The sequence below is a fragment of the Xenopus laevis genome, chromosome 1L (assembly GCF_017654675.1).
Source record: "Xenopus laevis strain J_2021 chromosome 1L, Xenopus_laevis_v10.1, whole genome shotgun sequence".
Lineage (NCBI taxonomy): Eukaryota > Metazoa > Chordata > Amphibia > Anura > Pipidae > Xenopus > Xenopus laevis.
Window position 1 is genome coordinate 118,118,927 of NC_054371.1, and position 25,785 is coordinate 118,144,711.

At 38.9% G+C, this 25,785-nt stretch overlaps 1 protein-coding gene across 2 annotated transcripts in view; it reads left to right on the forward strand.

The window, feature by feature from the left end:
• LOC108713381 (uncharacterized protein KIAA1958) overlaps window positions 1-25,785 on the forward strand; it is a 63,836-nt gene that overhangs the window by 18,682 nt on the left and 19,369 nt on the right. For both annotated transcript variants that reach the window (XM_018256431.2, XM_018256426.2), the window contains exon 2: window positions 8,619-9,822. In XM_018256431.2, the coding sequence (XP_018111920.1) occupies window positions 8,643-9,822 (1,180 nt within the window). In that variant the 5' untranslated portion in view covers window positions 8,619-8,642. The remainder of the gene's footprint in view (window positions 1-8,618; window positions 9,823-25,785) is intronic.

Genomic DNA, 25,785 nt, shown 5'->3' on the forward strand with positions numbered 1-25,785 from the left:
AACAGAAAAATTACCAAAGTGTAAAACTTGCAGGCATTCATTAAGAAGGTCAGAAAGAACTTACTGCTCAGACTGTAAAGTCAGCACCAAAAAGGGCCACCTATATTGTCCCCTCAATATACTTTATCACAACCACCAATAGACCCAGTTTCGACTCCAAATACAGATGACAGAAGGTCATCTCCAGGCCCAATGCTGCCAGCATCACCAACACCAGCCACCCCACAGCTGGGTATAGGGGACGCCTCCCCGCTTCCACTCTGGAATCAACCATAAACAAGCTCCTCAAATCAAGCTCCTCCACAGTTTGGAGACTTTCTACAATGGATAATGAAATCCGTTCAACCTTTTCCCGCAACAAATGTAGAGAATACTCAGACAGCTAAACAGACAGAAAAGCGTAAAGCCGCTCTAGCATTAGACTCCTCTTCAGACTCTGAGGAGGGATTAGCTTCAGACTCTGAGGAGGAAGATGTTTTCTGCCCAGATAAGGACATGTCTGATCACTTACAATCCAATACTGACACAGATTCAGAGGACGAACAAATTCACACTATCAATCAAGAGGTGTCTTAAGAGACTACTTAGGGAAATGATGCAAACACCGGAGATAAAGGATGAAACAGTGGCGCGCTCTAAAGCCGACAAGCTGTTGGGCGTTCAGAAAAAATCCAAATTAACATTTCTCGTATTCAATTCGGTCACACAGGCCATTGAAACAGAATGGAATCAACCAGAGAGGCGTATTGCTCTCACCCAAAGGTTTCTCAAAACATATCCTATACCAGAGGAACACCAAAAGAAGTGGGACAAAGCCCCTAGAGTGGACTCGGCAGTAGCCCGCCTGTCCAGACATACTGCCAGCCGAAGAAGCGGCTTTTAAGCACACATTAGACCGTCGTATGGAATCTACCTTAAAGAAATCCTATGTCCAAGCGGCAGCAATACTACGACCAGCAGTAGCTTCAGCTGGTTTAGCCTGTACGGCAAAACATTGGGCACAAGAATTAGCTACGAATCCCCCATCATCAAGACAGGAGTTACAGTCCGAAGTAGACAAACTAGTAACCAGTTTCTCCTTCCTCGCAGAGGCAGCTATGGAAATTACCAGACTGGTGGCCAAAGCAACAGTAAATACAGTGGTTACAAGACGGGCCTTATGGTTTAAACACTGGTCAGGAGACACTGCCTCAAAATTTAGACTACTTTCCCTACGGTTCACAGGTGATTCTCTCTTCGGCTCTGATCTTAGAGGTAGCTTTCCAGTCCAGACCTTTTCAGGACAACTCTATCTGACCAGGCAAATAAGCGCAGCAGAACACCCTGGCACCAGCAGACTCGACCTAACATCAAGAAATCTGTCCCCAATAGAACCACGTCGGCCTGATTCAGCCCCACAAGGGCAGAGTCTGGTGGGAGGCAGATTACACGTAACACACGTAACAGACATGTGGGTGTTGACAATAATTCGACACGGTTACAGAATTCCTTTCTTGCCACATCTACCAACCACAAAGTTCCGTACACCATCAACTACCCCAAACAAAGCGCAGCTGCTTCAAAAAGCAGTCCAGTCACTACTACAAGCAGAAGTTATACAAGAAGTCCCACAAACCCAGAGGTTTCGAGGTTTTTACACCAACCTGTTTCTGGTCAGGCAGAAGGATAGCACCTTCAGACCGGTGCTAAACCTAAAATCTCTCAACACACTAGTCTCCAATCAAAAATTCAGAATGGAATCCATTCGGTCAGTCATAGCAAATATGGAACCAAACTATTTCATGACATCCATAGACCTGCAGGATGCCTACCTACATATACCCATTTACCCAGAGTCCTGCCGATATCTACGTTTCGCCATAGGCAACCACCACTACCAACTTACGGCCGTGCCCTTTGGACTCTGTACTGTGCCACATGTTTTCACCAAGGTGCTAACACCAGTATTAGCCTACCTCAGAGCTCTGGGAATAAAACTTCTACCCTACTTGGAATGCTATCTCTTCATTGGCTGTTAGACTGGAGGGTGTGTTTAGTAATCTGATCTGAGAAGAACTGAGCATGTTTATAAGTCAACAGCCAAAGCAATTCCTGAGGGAGGGGGCCGAGTGGGTTAGAGGAGGAGAAGGATTTCTAAGTAATTAATGGGATGCTGCAGCCTTACTGTTAACTGCCACTCTGGTTGTTAAAAGTTTATCTAAAGATTTCAATGAGGCTTTTCACCGATTAAATTTTTGTGGGGGTTTACATGCTCTTTAAGAGACACTAGAGGGTTAACCAGCCAGAGGTGTAGGCTGTGGTGTTTTAAGGAAGTGAGCAGCAGGTCAAGGAGAGAGAGAGAGAGAGCGACCTTGTACTTCACCTGCTGAATTGACCAGAGTTCCTGGGTCTGATAGCAAGTGGGACATTTTTCTTGATCGGATATTCACCTGTGGGGTTCCCCAAGAGACCAGCCTGTTTAATCTCCATATGTTCTGGACGTTCCAACTACCAAAATATGCAAACGTAACCTTTAATTCGATTTTATATTTTGTCGCTGAATTCAAGCCTATTGTTCTGTTTTGGAAAAGCTCTTTTGAGTTGAAAAATAAATGGATTATTTTTCCTTCACTCTGGAGTGGCCTGCATTTATGGTGCAAATCCCAGTGTGATCTCCCCAAACTTAGGGAAATTCCAAAAACACCCGCACACCCTCGTCCTTCGATAGTGACTCCCTGGTGCACAGCAAAGGAAGGAGACGGCCACCTTCCAAGTAACAGCAGTACAAAAATTTCACCGGCACACAGGATAATGCAAGCAGGCTCGGCCTTGCTATGTGATTTATTGCAGCATGCAACGTTTCGGGGTTACCGATGCTTGATAAAGGGGGTAACCCCGAAACGTTGCATGCTGCAATAAATCACATAGCAAGGCCGAGCCTGCTTGCATTATCCTGTGTGCCGGTGAAATTTTTGTACTGCTATCTCCCCAAACTTCACATCCTCAATAAGCTAAAATAACGTAATGCCTAAATAAGGACAGATATTTACAGGCTAGCTAAGATAGATTGTTTTGTTTAAAAGACTGTCAAACAAATTTTTAGGGTTAGAAAAAATAAGAATGTATTGTTACATTTTTTTCAACATTTATTTTTCATATAAAGGATATGTGAAAACAAATGAATTTAAAGTTGCTCATAATGCTCTTTTAAGCACTTTTGCAATTTACCAAATTACATTTTTATTGTTTTGGAGATATTCATATTTTTTAAAATACTTGTATATGAAAGCCCCCAGCACCACCTCATTTGAAAAGGAAAGCCTTGTGATGTTGTACTCATCTGTTCTAAGCAGAGTACTGGAAAACTTAAAGGAGAACTATGACTTTTGTTTTACAATATTGAAAATATAAAGTCTAGACAAACATTTTAACAATGTATAGTTTTTAAAAAATTTTTGTTCCCAGACTAACTTCACTATTTCTTTACTGTTGGTTAAAATCAACAGCAGTTTGGCCCTTTTTTGAAATTCATTATATTAGCTAATATCTTCATAAACTAGAAAACAAATAACATTAACTGCAAAAGTGTTTCGAAGATTTTAAAATAATTTTGTTTAAGGGTTTACATTTCCTTTATAGTTTTACCAAGAAATAAAAACTGGTGGGAGAACTTTATTTCCTAATATTTATATAGTGCCAATACATTTTCACAGTGCTTTACACATAATTCATACCAGTCCCTGCCCCAGTCTGGTCCCTATCACATTTGCTTGCTTTTGTGGGAGTAAACCCTCACAGACACAGAATTTGCAGATACCGCCCAAGAGAGTCATCTTTCACAAAGCAATCAACCTCAGCACCTCAAATTATATAAAAGCCTGAGGTGCAAGTCAATAGACAACAGCGGCACCAAATTAAAGCGCTTTATATGCATTTAAATATGATGTACCGTTACCCTGTACTTGTAAAAACTGAGTGTTTGCGTCAGAACCACTATTATAGTTCTATAAATAAGCTGCTGTGCAAGCCATGAGGTTTGAAATAGGACAAAAAGGAATAGGCTACATAGCAGATAACAACAGATAAGCTGTGTAGAATACAATGGGTTTAGTTCTTACACAGGAAGATAAACAGGGTCAGATGGCATTCATGGTATTGAACAATATAATGAAACCTCTCTCATATACATTGTAAAATAAAATTTGTGTTGCCAAGAAATAGTTTACTTGCAACACATGCACACTTTGAAATTTTAACAGAACATATTGTCACTTTTTGTTGCTGAGGCCATCTCTGGTAGAGCAATTATATCAAAGCACAGAAACCTTTGCATTTTACAGTATAGTGACATGTTCTTTATCAGGTTCAATAAAGACATCTTATAAGACGGCAGTGACGCAGTATGAAGGCACTAGAGAATGTTGCCTAGGAAACAAATGGATCACTCATCGCCTGATGAGGGAACCTTGACTCTTTGTGTATGTGTTTACTTAGTCTCTTTGTACATTTTCTACAACCCTTCAAGTTCAATGAGTTTTCTACAGGACCTCAGCCTTCTCACTAGTACAGTCTGTGTGTTTTTTCACAGGCCTCCCACTCACTTGAACAATTGCTCTGCCTCGTACATATTTTGCTTTGCTTTTCTGTCCATAGCTTTTAGATCACCGATACCATTCTTAGTCAGGAGCTGCATAATTTGCAGATACAGTGAGTTCATTTATATGTACAAGCTATTAAAGTTAACACATCATTAAAGGAGAAGGAAAGCTACCAAAGGCAGTTTATTGCCAATAGATTAGCCACAATAGTGCAAGCTGTAACACTAAATTTATTCTGTAGAATGCTTTACCATACCTGAGTAAACAGCTCTAGGAGCTATCTCTGTTTGTTTAGGATAACGGCTGCCATATTAGCTTGGTGTGTCAACACTTCCTACCTGAGTCTCTTCCTGCTCACTCATAGCTCTGGGCTCAGATTACAGCAGGGGGAGGGAGGGGGAGAGAGAAGCAAACTGAGCATGCTCAAGCCCTAGCCCTGGAGGTTTATGCTGAAAACAGGAAGTCTGATACAGAAGCCCATGTGTACACAATAGAAGGAAAGAAATGTGGCGTTTCTTTTGACAGAGGACTCAGATCAGCATTACTTTGAGGGTTTACTGATGTATTTATATAGACCATTCTGATAAAGCATACTTAATTTTAGCCTTTCTTTCTCCTTTATGAGGAGTGCCACCAAGCTCTTGGACATCCCCCTTGATGTTAGGCTAATATCATTTTCTTAAAAAGTCAGCAGCCCTCAAGTTATGTTTTATCATTAACTCAACATGTAAGAGGCATTAATACGACTGATGGAACTTTCTAATAATAAAACAGAAGTATCACTTTTTTGAGAATGCAGATGTTTCTTGGGGCTCTTCTTACTGATTAAAACAAAGTCTAGGAGATAAAGCACTCAACGGATATTGTTTCCATTTGTTATTTTCCCAATGCAAATACTAATAGATGAAAGGATTTCATTTCTGTTTATTTCTCAACAGTTTCTTCTATTTTTAGATTACGCTGCAGGTTTAACCTTGCCTAAGCAGGCATGGTCCTACTGGCAGGCTGGCTACGAGCTCACAAACTTTCTATTGTATTTATAATTACATTGCAAGAAATCAAAAACTAGAGAGAAAAATCAATTCAAAAGGATCATCACTACTGAGAACTCAAGAACTTTTAATTTGAATATAAAAGTAAAAATAGATGCGTATCTAAAAACAGCACCAATGTGTAAAGTCAAAGTAAAATAGTGGTATTAGATACTTAGATATCCACAAATGTATTTTTTTTTTTTTGCATGTGTTTGAATTGCAAAATAAAATAATCTGCACATGATTATCTGCTGAGCCGTATGTTGGCCTATTCTGGTTAGCTCTTGAACAGCTCTTATAAAAGTGTGACACTAGTGAGCAACGCTGTTTATACATGACTTGGGTGACTTTGTTAAGCAGATATTATTTACACAAGGGTATTATTGCATGCAATTAGTTGCTAGGAGTGTTGGTTGAAATCAAAACACTGGTAATAGTGTCTATTTGGCCTACTTGCAGAGGTCAGAAGAGAGCAAGAATACAATATAATCCCCAGAAATAAAACCCAGAGATCTCGGAGATCATCAAATTACTTTGAGAGTTTGCCTTGGGTAATCAGAGCAAGCACCAAATTCTTTTGTAGCTGTCTCTATATATGGCCATTTCTAAATGGAAAAATAGTAGCCATTTAATTAGGCAGAGCCATAACATATGATTTAATATAAAAAGGAGTTTATTCAGCTCTTTCTTCTGGTTAATATATTTTGTATAAAGAGATACCTGTGCTGCTGGTTGTCATATCTCCACTTTCCCACAAATCATATTGTAGAACCCCTGTCTCTTGTGACAGCTGAAACTTATAAAATTGTAAATTTGACTTAGAATTGCAGCCACTTAGAGGCTGGGGTGCATTCATGTGTCCCTCCACCTGCCTGTGTAACCAGAATATCAGCATCCAGAACAGTCATAGGTAGCTGCGGTATACAGCTCTTCTATTTATAAATAGAAATGTGGTACAAAAGTAATCTCTATGAACAAAATAAGCTTTAAAATCATTTTTGATCTAGGAGAGAAGGCCAGCCAAAGGGGGAGCAACTACAGATGAAGCAGGAGTTATATGGGCCACATACATGAGGCTCTAATTCACATACAATTAAAAAAAATATTTGTAAAACACGTCAGCCTCTAGACCTTTTGGGGGCCTGAAAACGAATTTGCTGTGGGGGCCACTGCCAGCCAACACTGCTTATAGGTGTATTTGCCCTTTTGGCTTGAAAACCTAAACTTGTTTTCTTTTTGGCATGAAACAGGAAATAAGTCAGTGGGACAATTTTTTGGACCCTAACCCCTATATTAAGAATTTCTGGACTATAGATGTATGGCACAAACAAAAACGTACTTGTCTGGCAGATAGGACATCTAATCCTGAGAGTTGAGCAAATTCCAGTAACTGTACTGAATACACAACAACAATACACAAACCGTTTCAGATCATATTGTTTATTCCTTTTGAATGAAGCTATGGCTTATGAAACACTTGCACAGTAGGTAACACACAATATTAATTTACATTTGTATAATAATGGCTTCTGTTCCTCAGTGCTGCTAAATGTGCTTCATAGTGCCCATTTATTGTTCTCTACAATTAACAGGCTTCAGGATATAGCTACCAAAGGACATTGTAATTGGATAGAGAGAGAGAATGGTTTCTCATTCATGTTTTACTGTCATTAACATTACTGTTATAGTAGGCAAGCGTTTTCATCTCTTAAGGATGGTAGCCTCGTTACTAGGATTGTTGTTTATAATGGCTAATACTAATGTTTTGTTGTCGGCATTGACACTTTTGGAATATAATGTGGAATTAATGTGTATTACGAGATGTTTTATAGTAGAAAAATGGTAATATGTAATACAATTTAACTAAATACATTTTGTCGCAGAAAACCTGATTCTCTTGCTTTTCCATTAGCCAACTGCTGGATTATTGCTCTAAACATTGTTTGCAAAGTCATCTATTCATGAAGTGAACATTTTTTTTTAGACTTCCTGGATAATATTATTAGGCCACATAAAGGTCTTGTGCTGCACATGAATTCGAGAATGCACCAGAAATAATGTGTCTTTGCACACGTAATGTGGGCATTGAACTGGATATTATTCCACTGTATCTGACTCTTGCACACTGCATCGGGCACAACTACGTCCGATTCGTGTGTGAGAGAAACTGTAAATCGGATGCAGTTGCACCGAATATTTTTAAAGTCTGCCTGGTTTATTTCCTGTGTTCTGCATGTAAGTGACTTCTGCTCCCAATAATTTAGGAGCAGCTGCCCTGATATCTGCTTAGCAAAGATATACTATAAACAAGAGGATGTCATTTGAGTGGGGGGTGGATACAATGTTTAAACTGTAGGTGCAAAGCATACCTTTTTTTCAAAAAAAAAAAAAAAATCTTTTGGCACTTTACTATGATTTTGCCTAGTTGTGCTTATAGATGCATTACCTTGAAAAAATAAAATGTTGAGCAAAATATTGCATTATTTTTTATGTTGTGCCGGTGAACTCTGCAACAACTGCATATACTGTATATCAGCCGGATATAGGCAACCCCTGGCTTAGTTGGCTTAAAGCAGGTGTTTATTTTTTTAATTCCGTGCTTGGAGACCACTTTTTGTTGCCTAACAACCATGTATAATGCCAAATAGAGCCTCCAATAGACCAGTCCACATAGATGCTACCAAATAGCCAATTACAGCCTCAGAAATGTTTTCCTTTCTTGTGTTTCTCCCTGACTGTCTTACATTGTAATGTGGCTCATGGGTAAAGAAAAAAAAGTTTGGGGACACCTGATTTATAACAACTCCCTTGATCCATGTTCCATAAGGCCTTATAGAGTCTATAATTGTTATTAATTTCTGCTTTGATTGCACAATTTTTCAGATAATTTAATTGTTATTGCAATTATTGCATATGTTATTGTTGTTCCAAGAAAGATGACATTTTGTTAGAGTGCCAGCATACTGTGACGTTTCCCTAATATCCTTGCTGTTTTGTTTGTTTGTAGGAAATGAGCCCATAATAATATAAAATGGAGGACTGCCTTCACACTTCTTCGGAAAATCTCTCTAAGTTAGTGAGTTGGGCCCACAGTCATGGAACCATATGTAGCCTTATTCCTAACCTGAAGCACTTGCTTTCTGAGGGTTCTCATGGCACCCTGACAGCAATGTGGGGCTGTAGTGCTGGCCATGCCTATCACTGGCCATTGACTACTACTTGTCGTGCTGGACCACAAGAAAGAGTTTGTTTCCAGGACAATAGAAGCTTCAACTCTGACAGCCCCAGCATACTTGGTGTACCCTCAGAGACTCAAACCAGTCCCTTGGAAAGATATCCAGGGAGACCTGGCAAATCCAAATTAGACTGCAATAGAACAAGGGATTCTTGTGACTTTCCCTACTGTAGCGAGCCATCGGAGATTGATGAACCAGTAGAGGAATATGAAGATGAAGCCACATTATTTGACATGGTGTGTGAGTCATCTGTGACTGATGAAGACAGTGATTTTGAGCACACAGTCCAGCAATCATCAAGTACTTCTCGAAAAAGGTCAAGTGGTGGACTTAACTCTTCTCTTTCAGGATCCCAGACTCATATTGCAGACGAGGATAGCAGTGATGTAATTGTAAAAAAGATCAAACAGGAAAATCCTGAAGACTATTACATTGTTGCAAATGCGGAACTCAAAGGAGGTGCTGACGGCCCCACAATATCTCTCACACAGATGTCTAAGCCGAAGAATCAGACTCTTTCATCATCTCCTTTTGTTGGTACGTCAAAAACATCCAATATAGTACCTCCATCCATAAACACTGATTTGGACATACAAGCTATTACACCTTCTCCGCTGGTTCTGCCTCGGCATCCTCCACAAAACCCCCCCCAGAGACCAACACCAACATCACAAAACAAAACTGTACCTAATGCTTCCTTAGTCAACCAACAAGTAGCACTTCAAATGCCTGTCAGCACATCCACAGGAAATCCTAATCAGCCCATTAGCATTCCTTTATCAGCACTTCAATTGCCAGGACAGGAAAAGAAGGAGATCTCAGAAGAGCTTCTTCCCCCTGTACTAAAGCCAGTATTGCCCAATGAAGTAGCACTTTCACCTTCAATAAGTGCGGAACCAGAAGTTAGCTCAAGTCAGCAGCAGTCAAATAACATCCCAATTATCAACTGTGAGACAACACCACAATCAATACCAGGTATGATAAGTTTATATTTTCTTTCTGCAGTTTGGTAGCTGTATTATGGTTCAATACTCATAACACCTGAACTATATCTGGCCACCTCCCCAGAACCTATCCAGATGTTTTTAGCCATCTAGTGGACTTTTCACTTAAAAATGTTCATGTTAATTGCTATGCTTATGTAATGACTTTGCCATCAACCTCATGGGGTGCTATATGTCATAAGACCTAGGGGTTTGTTTATGGATGAGGCTTTATTTCCTATTGACCATCCTCTCTAGAAGGACAATGACAAAAGTGGAAGTTTGTCTCTTAATATTTTGGGGTGGTGGGTGCACCTGTGAGTAGCTTTGTCCCTACTTACAACAAGTTGAACTAGTTTGGAGGACTTAGTGTATTCAAGAGCAAACACAGAAACAAAATGCCATATCTGCCTTTGCTTTGAGCCCACTGAAGGAGAATGTAGGGAGCTGTACTGAAATTAAAGCGGTGGTTCACCTTTAAGTTAACTTTTAGTATGTTCTAAAATGGCCAGTTCTAAGCAATTGTTCGAATGGTCTTCATTATTAATTTTTTTTATAGTTTTTTTTTCATTATTTGCCTTCTTTTTCTTACTCTTTCCAGCTTTTAAATGGGGGTTACTGCCCTCATTTAAAAAACAAATGCTCCTTATTTTGTATAATAAATATAAACATGAACTTACTGCACCAGAAGCCTAATAAAACAAATGATTTATGCCCGCAGGGGGCTGTAATTTTCTAATATTGTTAAACATCTTTGCAAGACCAAGACTTGGGAGGTTAAGCTTAGGGATCATCATAAATTATCCAAACAGCACAAGTCAAATAATTTCTGCCATAGAAGCTGGTACAGCAAGACTGATTAATAATCAGAATATGCAGACTGCACTGGGTCTGTGGATAAGAATCTGTACACAGTTGCCGGTTGCTTTATAGGGAAACCAACAAAGCTGCTGCAGTTCTGGGAAGTAAAGTGGGGGGAGTCCCCCCCCTGCTTTTTAAAAGTATGATCTGTTTCCCTGCAGAGCAGTTAGGGACTTACTGCAGCAGTCAGAGAAGTAAAACAAAGGGGGAATTTTACTGCATACAATCCAGTTTCTTATAAAAACGGTACACAAGTATATTGGAGATAAATTTCTTTTTCTTTAAAGAAAGTAAAATAGGTTTTTATTTTTTGCCTACATCCCCTTTAAGGCTACAAATGTATTGTTATTGGGACTTTTTATTACTTCTAGTTTTATTTAGACCCTCCCCTAATTATATTCCAATCTGTTATTCAATTAATCAACCCCTTTAAACTAGAGGCACACTGGGGCAAAATCAGCTAGCTGAAATATGCTGGCTGATTTCAACCCTACTGAGGGCAGTAGCCTCCTCTCTTTTCAGCATTTAAAATAGACTTCAGTGTATTTTCATAGTGCAACGAATCACAGTTCTTCGCTGAAATCTGCCGAGTCTGTTGCGTCAAAGCTGAGTCAACGCTTTAAAACATGGAAAGGGAGAAGGCTACTGCCCACTGTAGGGCTAGCATATTGCAGCTAGCTGATTTTGGGCCCCCGTGAGGCCCTATCCTTGAAGTAGCATATCACACAGGACAGCCACAGTGACATATATAATAACATTATAATACACAAGACCCATGAATATACTGTAAATTATATCGTTACAAACGGTGCTTAGTGATATCATTGGTTATAGTCAGAGATTACTGATGATGTCACATGACTCAAAACTTGTGTATTTTAATAAATAAATATAATAATATAATATATTATTATATAATAAATAAAGTACCTAGGAATTCCATGACCTGTTTAAAATCACTGGGCCTTCAGTATCGTGTTTTTATATGGTCATAGAACTCCTTGGTAACTTCTAATATCCTTATATTTTACAAGAGGGGGTATTTATTCACTACGGTATATTAGTATATTATGCAATGTCCGGTAACTCATTGTGGCTTAGGCTTCTTATTTCTTAAATGTGTGTGTTTTACTATGATCTCATTACTCATCTGGCCAATTTGCCTTCAAGTTTGGGTTCTCCCTGCTCACCAGCAGGTTTGCACCATCAATGATGATCTCTGCCTAAAAGACTAAACACAAAGAAAGAGTCCCACAACATGGGTGACACTGAAGAGCAAAAAGGAGTCCTAGGTACAACAGGCCTCTTTGTACTACCGTATATACTCGAGTATAAGCCGAGTTTTTCAGCATCCAAAATGTGCTGAAAAAGTCTACCTCGGCTTATACTTGGGTCAGCGGGCAGTAGCCGAGATTGCAGTCACTTTTAATCATTCCTATACCACCAGTTCACTTGGGGAGAGACTGCAATATCCCACAATGCCCTCTGTTGGTTTTATGAAAGAATAACAGTGCGCCCTCTGTTGGTTATATCAAAGAATAACAGTGACTGCAATATCACACAGCGCCATCTGTTGGTTATATCAAAGAATAACAGTAACTGCAATATCACACAGCGCCATCTGTTGGTTGTATCAAAGAATAACAGTGACTGCAATATCACACAGCGCCATCTGTTGGTTGTATCAAAGAATAACAGTGACTGCAATATCACACAGCGCCATCTGTTGGTTGTATCAAAGAATAACAGTGACTGCAATATCACACAGCGCCATCTGTTGGTTGTATCAAAGAATAACAGTGACTGCAATATCACACAGCGCCATCTGTTGGTTGTATCAAAGAATAACAGTGACTGCAATATCACACAGCGCCATCTGTTGGTTATATCAAAGAATAACAGTGACTGCAATATCACACAGCGCCATCTGTTGGTTATATCAAAGAATAACAGTAACTGCAATATCACACAGCACCATCTGTTGGTTGTATCAAAGAATAACAGTGACTGCAATATCACACAGCGCCATCTGTTGGTTATATCAAAGAATAACAGTAACTGCAACATCACACAGCGCCATCTGTTGGTTGAATAAAGGATTAACAGTGATGGCAATATCACACAGCGCCATCTGTTGGTTATACGAAAGATCAGTGATGGTTTTATGACACACAGCACTCTCTGCACAATTCTCTGTCACCATCAACTTTGCAAAGAAGTCCGGTCGATCGCTGGGGGAGTCTTTGGCGGAAGGTGCGCTGCTGGGAGACAGGGCTGTAGTTGTGTCTAGGCTTATACTAGAGTCAATAAGTTTTCCCAGTTTTCGTAGGTAAAATTAGGTACCTCGGCTTATACTCGGATCGGCTTATACTCGAGTATATACGGTATATATTGTGTCAAACCTAAGCAAATAAATCTCTAGTTTTTTTCACTGCAAAGAAAAAAAAATTAAACAGCGCTTTTTAATAGCAAATAAAACAATCACAGTTCACAAAGACAATTGGGGACATTACTGAAGAAAAAGACAAGCAAGGCTCTGGCTTATTGCTCTGTGTGGTGTCTGGTTTCTCAAAAGAGAAATTCCAGCAATAGTTTTCTAAGGAGTAGCTGTATACATACTGTGGCAGTTGGTTTATAACATGCAAAGGTAAGCAGTATTTTTTGCTAATCACTGAGGTGTGATTTTCAGATCTGTGATAAATTGTTAGGCACTATTTTTAGGAGCGAAAGCCTAGTCTCTCTAGCCAAAAATCTCACATATTGACAGAAAACAGCAGCGTTGCGCTTTATAGAAGTGTCAGCCTCAAGGGGTCATTTCTATTTTCTCAGTTTCTCCTTGAAAACATAACTACTTCACTTTTCCATTCTTATATTTGCAGCGCTGAAATTGTTAGGGATCCAGTGTATCATATATAATAGTCCTACAATTGACATAAAATACTAGCAATTGCAGTTTGCAACAACTTTGTTATGGCTTAAACTGGCCATACATTTAGGGGCATATTTATTAACATTGGAAACAAACCTCACCAGTGATGTTGCCCATAGCATCAGCAATTAGACTTGAACAGTCACCTACAAGTTGGGAAAACCAAAGCAAAGGTCTGTTTGGATGGGCAACATCACTGGTGTTATTAAATATGCCCCTTAGAGATCTCTTTATTGCAACATCATCATCGTTTATTTATATGGCCAGCAAATTACACTGATTTATAAAAAAAACGGCTTACAATAATTTAACAAACACGAGTTATGGACAATAAAAATAAAACCAGGGGGCCCTGCTCAGAAGAGCTTACAATTTGAAAAGGGTTAGGGAAGATGAGAACAGTCGATGATTGATGATAAGGTGATGTCTAAATCTTGAGCAAAATTTATCTTTGGCCCTTCTTTTCTACCCAAGCAAGCATGCATCCAATAGTCAATATTTACACTGTGCCACCTCCCTATCACCAATATCCCTCGGACCCTGTTTGTAGGGTTGTGTACTGGTTATTACCTCAGCACCTGCTCTATTTATGCCTCCATTTCCTGTGGCTTTCGCTTCTCTGCTTTTCATGAATAAACCCAACATTCTGTAACGGAAAAGCTGCTTTAGGGCAGAGACATGTGGCGTTCCGGGGAGATTATTTGCCCAGTGACTCGCGAGGCAACTTCGAAAAAAGGAAGCGTACCAAGTGCCCGGCAGGAGGGCAGTTACATTAGTCGCCCAAAGAAATGCCGATTTGTTGCCGGGCGACTAAATCCCCCCCGAATCTCCACGTGTGTCTCTGCCCTTAGACTTCTATGTTCTCATGATGTACAGCAAGAGTTCTACCTCTTTGTTTATTTTAAATATCTAATTGGTTCATGGACTAGAAAAATGATGCCTGAAGTCCCATTTTGTAACTAGATTTGTTTGTTTTAGTTTCCAATACAAGTTCCTGTGTTAGACATTGACAGCACAGCCCTGCTGTTGTAAATCGTTTTGTCTTAGTATATTCCCAGGGGAAAAGCTGTGATCATACAACTCTCTCAAAGCTCAAGAAAGAGATAGGAGGTAGAAAACTAATCATGTAAGGAAACCACTGGGGCTGCATTGAGTCGGCCTGACAGGTGATAATAAATAATGTATCTGCGTGACTGCACCTGTTACATTACCACACCACACTTATTAGTTTACCATGTATGTTTTATGGGTTGGATACTGCAACAGAAGATGCACTTTGTAATCCATCTTGAAAGTGGAAATAAATATATTTGATATTGTTTGCTTTGATTCCATACTATTGCGCATTTTAAATAAAGTGACACCTAAAATAAGAAAATTGCTGTTTGCTATATAATTTATGGGATCTATTATCTGGAAACCCATTGTCCAGAAATGCTCCAAATTTACGGAAAGGCCATCTCCCATAGATGAAATTAAAAATGTTACAAATGATTACCTTTTTCTCTGTAATAATAAAACAGGACCTTGTACTTGATCCCAACTAAGATATAATTAATCCTTATTGGAAGAAAAAACAGCCTATTGGGTTTATTTAATGTTTACATGATGTTCTAGTAGACTTGAGGTATGGAGAGCCAAATAATGGAAAGATCCGTTATCCAGAAAATCCCAGCTCCTGAGCATTCTGGATAACGGGTCCCATACCCGTACAGGGATTTTTAACACCAAATTGGATCCCTATGCTGTTTAGAGTGGGTTTGTATGGTTCCCTTAAATATAGGGACATTTCTCCCTACAATAGAAAATGTTAATTAAAGCAAGATGCATAAAGGATTCGTAATTAAATAGTGGGTCGTAAAGTTAGAAAGCGTCGAAAACATAGTCGCTGAGACATTTTTTTGTGGAGGGTTTAAGTTTCCATTGATCTAAAAATCCAGAAAATTAATCTGCTATTCTAGGTAAATTACTGAAATTGAACTAAATTATGGTATTTAAAAGGAAGCTTCTTGGACTACCTTCCTTGTTCCATAGTCAATGTTGGACCATTCTCCTCTCACTTGTGTGAGGATTAAAGTGAGTTTTTTTTATTTGTATGTGTGTCTGAAATAAAGCCTCCATTGTGTGGAAAGTGGAGTATGCAGATGAAACTTTGCTATTTCTGAAAGCCACATGTAAATGACAGATTGTTGTGCTTGTAAAGCAATTATAAAACCATTTTTAGTTTCAGACTAGACAAATAAAGATGTGTCTTAATCCCGAACACATTCACTTAATTAATTGCATTTCATTTTTTTGTAATAAATCAGCAGGCTAATAAATGCACTGTGAATTTCCCAAGTCTTTGTCATATTCATTTATGTAAAAGAAATACTTCTTTGTTCAGTAGTGTTTATTTCCCTTAAAGAGGATGCAGATGAACTTTACTGGAGTGCCTCCTGCCTGATAAAATATCAAGAAAAAAAACTGACACCCTTTTGCTCTAATTCCTGCGCAAAGACAATTGTAGCACCTTTAAAGGGGTGGTTCACCTTTAAGTTAACTTTTAGTATGTTATAGAATGGTCTATTCTAAGCAACTTTTCAATTGGTCTTCATTTTTTCTTTTTTATATGTTTTGTATTATTTGCCTCCTCCTTCTGACTCTTTCCAGTTCTCAAATCGGGATCACTAACCTAGTGATGTGCGGGTCAGGTTTTTCCCGACCGGCACCTGCCCTCCCTCCACCCAAGCCTGACTTCCGGTTTCCCTTTATAGACCCGCCCCACCGATGACGTCACAAAAGGAGCATGGCGAGCGGCTATAAAGCTGTAAGCCGGCAGTTGAAGGTGGCCGCAAAGGTGGGTGCGGGGTCAGCCCAAACCCGACCATTATTTTTTTACTGTTTTTTCAAAATCTAAGTTTAATGTCCCTGTCTCTGGTGTTTGAGTCTGACAGCTCAGTAATTCAGGTGCAGAATCTAAACTCACAACGAATGATGAGCAAATATGGATGATAGTAGTATAAACAAAAACTGTTCTGGTCTCTGTGAAACTCACCAGGTGTAGGAGGAGGTCCAGGTGCACCGCCCTGAACCCTCAGCTTAGGGGAGCAGACAATGGCAAACAAAATGAGCAGGCACAAAGATCACTCCTCCAGCCAGACTTGTCAAGAAATAGGTAACTTTATTCTGGTATGCAAGGTGTCTGGTAAGGCCTCATCTGGAGTATGCAGTGCAGTTTTGGACTCCAGTCCTTAAGAGGGATATAAATGAGCTGGAGAGAGTGCAGAGATGTGCAACTAAACTGGTTAGAGGAAGGGAACATGATTACACTTTACAAGTACATTATAGACAAATAGCAGGGGACCTTTTTACCCATAAAGAGGATCACCGTACCAGAGGCCGCCCCTTTAGACTAGAAGAAAAGAACTTTCATTTGAAGCAACGTAGGTGGTTCTTCACAGTCAGGACAGTGAGGTTGTGGAATGCACTGCCGGGTGATGTTGTGATGGCTGATTCAGTTAAAGGGGTTGTTCACCTTCAATGTACAAATCTTATGAAACCACTAAAAATGTTCTCAATGTTTTAGAAAAACCATTTTCCATACGAAAAATAAAAATGCCATTGTAAAAGCTAATTTTTATAGCTATTAACTCAGCCCTTCTCCTGTCTCTCTGACCAGTTTTCTGAAGTGATGGGAGTGGCCTATTTTGAACCTGACACACCAAGAACTTCCTATATGATGACATCATCATGCCCAGGCTTTGCCCTTACTTGTTTCCTATTGGATGTTGATACTGCCCTCCTCCTAGTAATTTATTGGGTGCTTGTGAACTGTAACCAGTCACATAATTTGAATGGTCATTGGTTGATTACTCAATTGTAATGGCAGAGGTTAACAGACGCAGCATATAAACAAACCTGCCTTTCAACAAACAATCACACAGCCATGCAGACAAATACTGCAGAAAAGGAAGGAGCAACATTGTTTGGCAAACCTTTGGCATTAGGCATAATGTCAGTTATTTACAAAATTGCAACAAAAACCAGCAGTGACTTGCTTAGAATCGTATGTAACTTACACATCTAGCAGGGACAGTAGGGCTGCCACCTCACCCTTTTAAAACCAAACACATATGAAATCCACAGGCTGAATGGCTATCAACTCATTTAGATGCTGCAGACTGAACTGATTTCTGTGCAGCCATGTATCATGCATCTAAATGAATTGCTAATTAGCCATGCAGGCTGTGGATTTCATATGTGATTGGTTTTAAAAGGGTGAGGTGGCAGCCAGTGACAGGCAGAGCAGTGATGAGGGCAGGTACGTTTTTTGAACATTTTGTGCGCTCTCCCGGGGGGGGGGGGGTAGGTAATTTACCTAGGAAAACGATACCTTTTTTAAGTGTTCCACTTCTGGAACAAGATTTAGAGCTCTAAATACCAAAAAATTAAAAAGTTATATTTTTCATGATATAGGGATCTATACCAGAAAAATATTTTACCTTTTTTATGAGGTAAATACACAAAATAATACATGGACCCCCCCCCCCCCAAAAAAAATAATATATTTCTGGAAAGTACAAGTGTCATCTCCCATAGTAGCCATTATAATCCAATAATTCAAATTTTTAAAAATGATTTCTTTTTCCTGTGTAATAATAAAACAGTAACTTTTACTTGATCCCAACTAAGATATAATTAATCCTTATTGGAAGCAAAACCAGCCTATTGGCTTTATTTAGTGTTTACACCATTTTCTAGTACTAAGATCCAAATTACAGAAAGATCTGCTATCCAGAAGACCCCAGGTCGCAAGCATTCTGTATAACAGATGCCATACCTGTACCTTGTACTTGATCCCAACTAAGATATAATTAATCCTTATTGGAAGCAAAACCAGCCTATTGGGTTTATTTAATGTTTACTTGATTTTCTAGTAGACTTAAGGTATGAAGATCCAAATTATGGAAAGATCCATTATCCAGAAAACTCCAGGTCCCAAGCACCTTGATCCCCCCATCTGCACAGTTGAAGTCTCTGCAGCACACAGCCCACACTCCCCCTCCCTCTCACAAACTTGTAACAGTTTCTCTTCAGTACCTGAATGCTGCTCAAATTCCCCAGCACAGCCCAGCACAGGAAGCAGTGGCAGATTGACAGCAGACATAGCCAATAGGAGTTAAGATAGCTGCCAGTACAATGTGTGATGTCATATAAGGAAGAGGAAGTGAACACTGTAGTGTTTTTGGGGGTCAGTGACCCCCTCCCAGCACAGGGTCTGTGTGGAACTGAAGGATTAGTACAGGGACACTTCTGAGGTGAATATCTCTTGAACTGTACTTTTTCTGTTAACTATATCTATGGAAAAGTTTGTTCTATTCATGTGAACTGTTAGATTTGTCAATTTGTTACAAAGGTGAACAACCCCTTTAATGCCTTTAAGAATGGCTTGGATAATTTTTTGGACAGACATAATATCAAAGGCTATTGTGATACTAAGCTCCATAGTTAGTATAAGTATGGGTATATAGAATTTGTGTGAAAGTAGGGAGGGGTATGTGTATGGATGCTGGGTTTTCATTTGGAGGGGTTGAACTTGATGGACTTTGTCTTTTTTTTTCAACCCAATTTAACTATGTAACTAACTATGTAACTATGTCAATAGATGTTAATTTAATGGATAGGTTAAAAAGCTATCTTTGTGCTCTACACGGAAGCTAATTCAAAGCAACAAAAACTTTACATACAAAAATTAAACACAAAATGTAACATAAAAGACTAATAAAAGAATAGTAAATATAGAATAAGACAGTTATATTATAGTCCTGATGAACTGTATTAGCTATATTAACACCATGAAGGCAAAGGAAACAGAAGATTATTACTGAACATGACAACAATTTCAAAAAGGACCAGTTTAATATATGGGAGGTGGGAGACTTATAATTTAAAATGAAGCTATATAGTCACACTCTTTAGTACTAACTACTCTATAATTTAGAAATAATATGTTACATCGTATTCATTATTCATGCCTAATGGGAATCTTGTTGCTAAATTAAAGATCCATTTTGTTTCAAGGTATAAAGAGTTTTTTTTGTTATATCTCCCCCTCTCTGGTCCAAGGACACCCTTTCTATGCCGATTATGGAAAAGTATTCAAGGTTATTGGAACTACATAAATGAAAATGTCTAGCTACGTTAGTTTCATTATTCTTTGAAATGTTATTTGTGTGTCGCCGGGCCCTTTCTTTCAATGACCTGCCCGTCTGGCCTACATATTGTTTGCCACAGTTTGAGCAGGATATAAGATATATTACATTGCGTGTGTTACAGTTTATATATTTGACAGATTCACCTCATATACCACTAAAAAAATGTTTGCCTGGAGGAGTGATCTTTGGAAGTGCCTGCTCATTTTGTTTGCAGATTCTAAACTGTTACAATTTTGCAACATTCTGTTGATACATTTTTCAGCAGCAAAAAAGAAGAAATGTATCAACTAAATGTATCAATTTAGAACAGTTTACAGGGTCGATGACCCTCCCCCCTTCCCAGAGCTGCTTTAGAAGGTGAAAAATGAAAAATTACACTTCAATATTAGAAAAATGGTCACATGTAGAAAATAGAAAGTAATTGGAAAAACTCTTTATTTCTGGTGAAATACTGAAATCAACTTTGATTAATCTATTACTTGGCTCCTATGTTAATCCTTTAAATCTTTTATAAATATGGCAGCACTAAACTTCCAGGTCAGTCTCGTCACTTGCAGATGTGGCAGTGCTTCATAACCGCAAATAATATGCATCATCTTTCGGTATTAAGCATTCTTATTTAATCTTCCTAGAACGGAGAAATCTAATGGTGCTCAGGATTATCCAACAACTCTCTGCGTCCCTCTGCCTTTAATCTACTCTGTTTATGAATCCAGCAGGAGAAGATTTATTATTGCTGTTACAAATGTATTCTCTTGTTATGGATCAATAGAGATTAACATATCAAGTTATACAAGTTCAGAGTATAAACAATGCCAGTTATTTTAAGAACGAATATATAAACTAAGAAGTGATATCTGAGGCAAGGAAAAGTTGTGTTGTTGTTCCAGCTCCTCATACAAATGCAGCATAGAGTTTGATCAAGTACAGTTCTATAATGTCCAGTTCTAAGAAACTTTTTAATTAGTCTTTATTATTTATTTTTTATAGTTTTTAAATTATTAGGTACTTTCTTCTCACTCTTTCCAGCTTTCAAATGGGGATCACTAACCCCATCTAAACAACAAATGCTCTGTAAGGCTACAAATATATTGTTATTGCTACTTTTTGTTGCTCCTCTTTCTATTCAGGCCCTCTCCTATCCATATTCCAGTTACTTGTTTACATCAGTTCATAGTTGCTAGGGTAAATTGGACCTTAGCAACCAGATTATTTAAAACTGCAAACTGGAAAGCTGCTGAATAAAAAGCTAAATAACTCAAAAGCCACAAATAATAAAAAATGAAAATCAATTGCAAATTGTCTCAGGATATCACTCTCTACATCATACTAAAATTAATTTAAAAGTGAACAACTCCTACAAAGTACTCCTCCACCCAAAAACATAGTTTTGCTTAGTGAAGTAAAATGCAATTTTTTGCAGCTTTCCTATATACACTAATTATACATTTTCAATGGTTTTAAAGATATTCATAAATGTAATTGTAGTTTTTTGGGTGTAGGACCCATTTAATGATGTAATATGATAATAAGTACAGTAGTTGCTTCTGCTATTTTTAGCAGGGTAGGGGGTGCACATGTTTTTACTTCCTGAGCAAGATATACTGAAAATATTAGTAGTTTTCATGATCTATGAACTATTAGACATCTTCAGCATGTGACTGACACATTTTTTCCCGAATACCCAGGCAGACTTTGATAAAGAACTCTCAATTTTAATTGACTTGCTTTTGGAAGGCAATTGTTGATTTAATAGTAGCGGTTTTTAAAACTTCCTTGACTATTGAGATGCCACATCTGCTGTTAGCCCTCCCTATTACTGGACTCCAGAACGCTGCCCAAAAATGGGTTAACCAGGTAGCGACGGTAGCGCGTTTGGCAATCACTTCCAAATGGAAGTCCTCGGAAATCCCATCTCTTACAGAGGTTACATACAGGCTTGAAAGCAATAGGAGATTTGAGGAAATGACTGCTCGAATAAGCAATACACTACCATTACACGATAAAATTTGGGGTAACTGGGTTTTCTATATCACAACCAACAGAGTGGAGAGTGATTCGGCCTAAAACATAAAGGTTGCTGAGGTGGGCCACTTATCTCACCTTGCTCATGTGAGCTCAGTATCACCTTGTGGGGCTCATTTCTTTTTCTTTTTCTGATTCTCGTTGCTTTACTTTGTATGATTGTCCTTTTGACAGACTTGCTTATGTGTTAAAAGCTATGGCTAGTATTGTGCAATCTTACGTCAATGTGGGTAACTAGCCCGTTTGGTTATGTCTGTATTTTATTTTTATTTTGTTTTTTCTTTTGAAAATCAATAAAAAAATAAGTTACAAAAAAAAAAAGAACTCTCAATTTTCACCTACATTTCTGTGTGTTAGTATAACCTTGTGCTTTTGAAAGATGGCCACAAACAGGTCAATACTGCGCCCAAGTTTGTCACTCCAGACCGACCAGCGCAAAACACTGGTGAAGGTGGGGTATGGATCAAACCTGTTATTGTCAAATCACTTTCAACCATTGAATACAGCAAATACCGTCAGTGATTCAGTCTTTAAAGGACAATTAGTAGGTTAGAAATAATGCACACTTAGTTTTGGGATTCTATAACAGTCCAAGGCAACCACAAAGTAAAGAAAAGTTCTGTGCTTAAAGATACTTCCAGTATTATGTATAATAGAGATGTCACCGTACAAGGCTTATTAGAAATGTATTCAGATTCTCATTGTGAGTTGAGTGGGTTAGAGGAGTAGGATTTCTAAGTGATTAAGGGGATGCTGCAGCCTTACTGTTAACCTTTTAACAACCAGAGTGGCAGGTATCTAACGATTTCAAAGAGGCTGTTCACTAATTACATTTTTGTGGAGGAGGTTTACATGTTCTTTAAAGTCAGTAGCTGACTGCCAGTAACTGACAGTTCGTAACTGTAGCACTATAAAAGGTGAAGTTCAAGAACACAAATCAATCAAATGAATACAAACTTTTTACTGCTTATTTCCCTTAAACCACCATCCTGATAACTATAGCACCGGACATTTTACTTAGGGTACATATTGAATATAATAACCCTCCTTTATGCACAGAAATAAAATATAAGATATGGAATACTGCCATAGGAATGCATGGTTTGGGCTTGGAAACCGGTCCACCACTTTCCTACACTGTATCGCTCTTTTTCCTGCTTCTTGATAATTAACGTTGACTTTGCTATACTTCCTTCAAATGTGCTACTAGCTGACTTGTCACAAACAAGCTGGAGAAAATATAAACCCCCCTTTTTCTGCTGAAACTGATCAGCCATCTGCTAGCCTTGCAACACCCATTTAATGACTACTTACTGCTTTCAGAAGAACTGAGGGCTGCAACCATACCCTCTTACTAAAAACATGTATTTTTGCTAGCAGTGCTCTCTGCTCCTCTTATTTCTTCTTTTAATGCATCTTGAATGTTCTTTTTAGTCTCTGACAAGGGACGAGTGTATTAGTTACTATGAATACGCTCCATGCATGAATTGGTTGATTTTAGCCATTATGTTTTCAGTGAAAGGTATGCGGGGTCATGAGTTTTGTTATGAAAAGAGATAACATGTTCTTTCAGCATCCCGCGTCATAAAAATATTTTCTGCCAAAATTAATTCACTGAGTGCATCTGCTCATAAGAATAAAGGAAATGTTTTGCTGAATCTCCAGCATTACATTTGAGATTTATGAACACTTTCTTATGTTATTTTTATATGAAGAGGAGACATGGCATTATTGTCTACAAGAACTGATCTAATGAGCAAAAGATTAAGGGGCACATTTACTAAGCTCGAGTGAAGGATTCGAATGAAAAAAAATTCAAATTTTGAAGTATTTTTTGGGTACTTCAACCATCGAATAGGCGACTACGACCTTCAACTTCGATCCGAAGTAGTGATGGGCGAATTTGCGGCGTTTAGCTTCGCCGAAAAATTTGTGAATTTCGCGTGAAATGGCGAAAAATTCGCGAAACGGCGCCGGCGCCCGTTTTTGACGCCGCCACCCGTTTTTGACGCCGGTGCCCGTTTTTCCGACGCCTGCGCCCGTTTTTCCGACGCCGGCGCCCGTTTTTGACGCCGGCGCCCGTTTTTTTCCGGGAAAAAATTTTTTTTGGACGCCAGCAAATTTTTGCTGCGAATTTTCGCGGGCGTTTCACGAATTTATTCGCTGGCGGCGAATCGTGCAAATTCGCCGCGAATTCGCGCCTGGCGAATAAATTCGCCCATCACTAATCCGAAGTAAAAATCGCTCGACTATTCGACCATTCGATAGTCGAAGTACTGTCTCTTTAAAAAATACTTCAACTACATACTTCGCCAGTTTAAACCTACCGAGGTACAATGTTAGCCTATGGGGATCTGCCCCAGCACTTTTCTAAGTATTTTATGATCGAATAAAAATCCTTCGATCGATCGATTAAATTTTTTTTAATTTTTGATTGAGATTTTTATTCGATCGTTCGATCAAAGTATTTGCGCTAAAATCCTTCGAATTCGATATTCGAAAGATTTTACTTCGAGGGTCGAATTCAAAGGTTTATTAACCTTCGAAATTCAACCCTTGATAAATCTGCCCCCAACTGTTTGCAAAAAACCCTCGGTAAGTGGTGAAGAGTAGATGTGGTTCATTTTTTTCTAGCACACAAGGGGGCAAATTTACTTATGGTCGAATATTGAGGGTTAATTAATCCTCGATATTCGACTGCCGAATTGAATTCCATCGATCGAAGGATTATCCTTCGATCAGAAAATTGTTAGGAAGCCTATGGGGACCTTCCCCATAGGCTAACATTGGCCTTGGTAGGTTTTAGGGGGCGAACTAGGGGGTTAAAGTATTTTTTAAAGAGACAGTACTTCGACTATCGAATGGTCGAATAGTCAAACGATTTTTAGTTTGAATCGAAGTCGAAGTAGCCCATTCGATGGTCAAAGTAGCCAAAAAAAACATTAGAAATTCAAAGTTTTTTTTCCTCTATTCCTTCACTCGAGCTAAGTTAATGGGCCCCAAGGTATTGTAAATTAGATGCAGTGTGTAGGAGGTTGCTATTATTTGGGAAAATACAAAAAAATGGAAAAAAGACACTGGTTTTTGTTTCACAATGAATTAGTGGAAAATCCTGAAAACCATTTATAAAATGACCACGTCCTTAAAGGAGTAGTCAACCTTTGGATTAACTTTTAATATGATGTAGACCAGTGATCCCAACCAGTGGCTTGTGAGCAACATGTTGCTCACCAACCCATGGCATGTTGCTTCTGGTTACCTCAAAGCAGGTGCTTATTTTTGAATTCCTGGCTTGAAAGCAACCTTTATTTGCATAAAATTCAGGTGTCCTGCCAAACAGAGTCTCCTGTAGGCAGTGGGGAATCACAGCCAGTGGTGTAACTACATGTTATTGGTCCCCACAGCAAATTCATTTTAGGGCCCCCAACATATACAGAGGTTGTCCTGTTTTGCCGATATAAATTGAAATTGCTCATTAATAAGAGCCTCATGAGGCCCCCCGCAGGGTCTGCTTCCTCTATAGTTACACCTCTGATTACAGCCCTTATTTGGCACACCTAGGAACTTTCTGCATGCTTATGCTGCTCACCAACTTTTTTTTAACATTTGAAAGTGGCTAAAGGGTAAAAAGTGTTGGGGACACCTGATGTAGAAACTGATGTTCAATTTGCAGTTGTTTTCAGGGACGGACTGGGGGGTCCACTGTCCCCTGCCGAGCCCCCTCCGGGCGCCGCACTTTTTATTTTTCGTCCTGCCCAATAAAGGAAGGTTGCGACAGGGAGATTCTGGAGGGTGCGGATCAGGCAAGGTTTTTTCCTGGTGTCCTGCCGGTCCAGTCCAACCCTGGTGACAGGTATGATGTCACCTGTGAGTGACAATGTAAATGGCAAACTCATACTGTTTTTTTATAAGTGTGGCATATATCATTTGGTGCATAAAATCA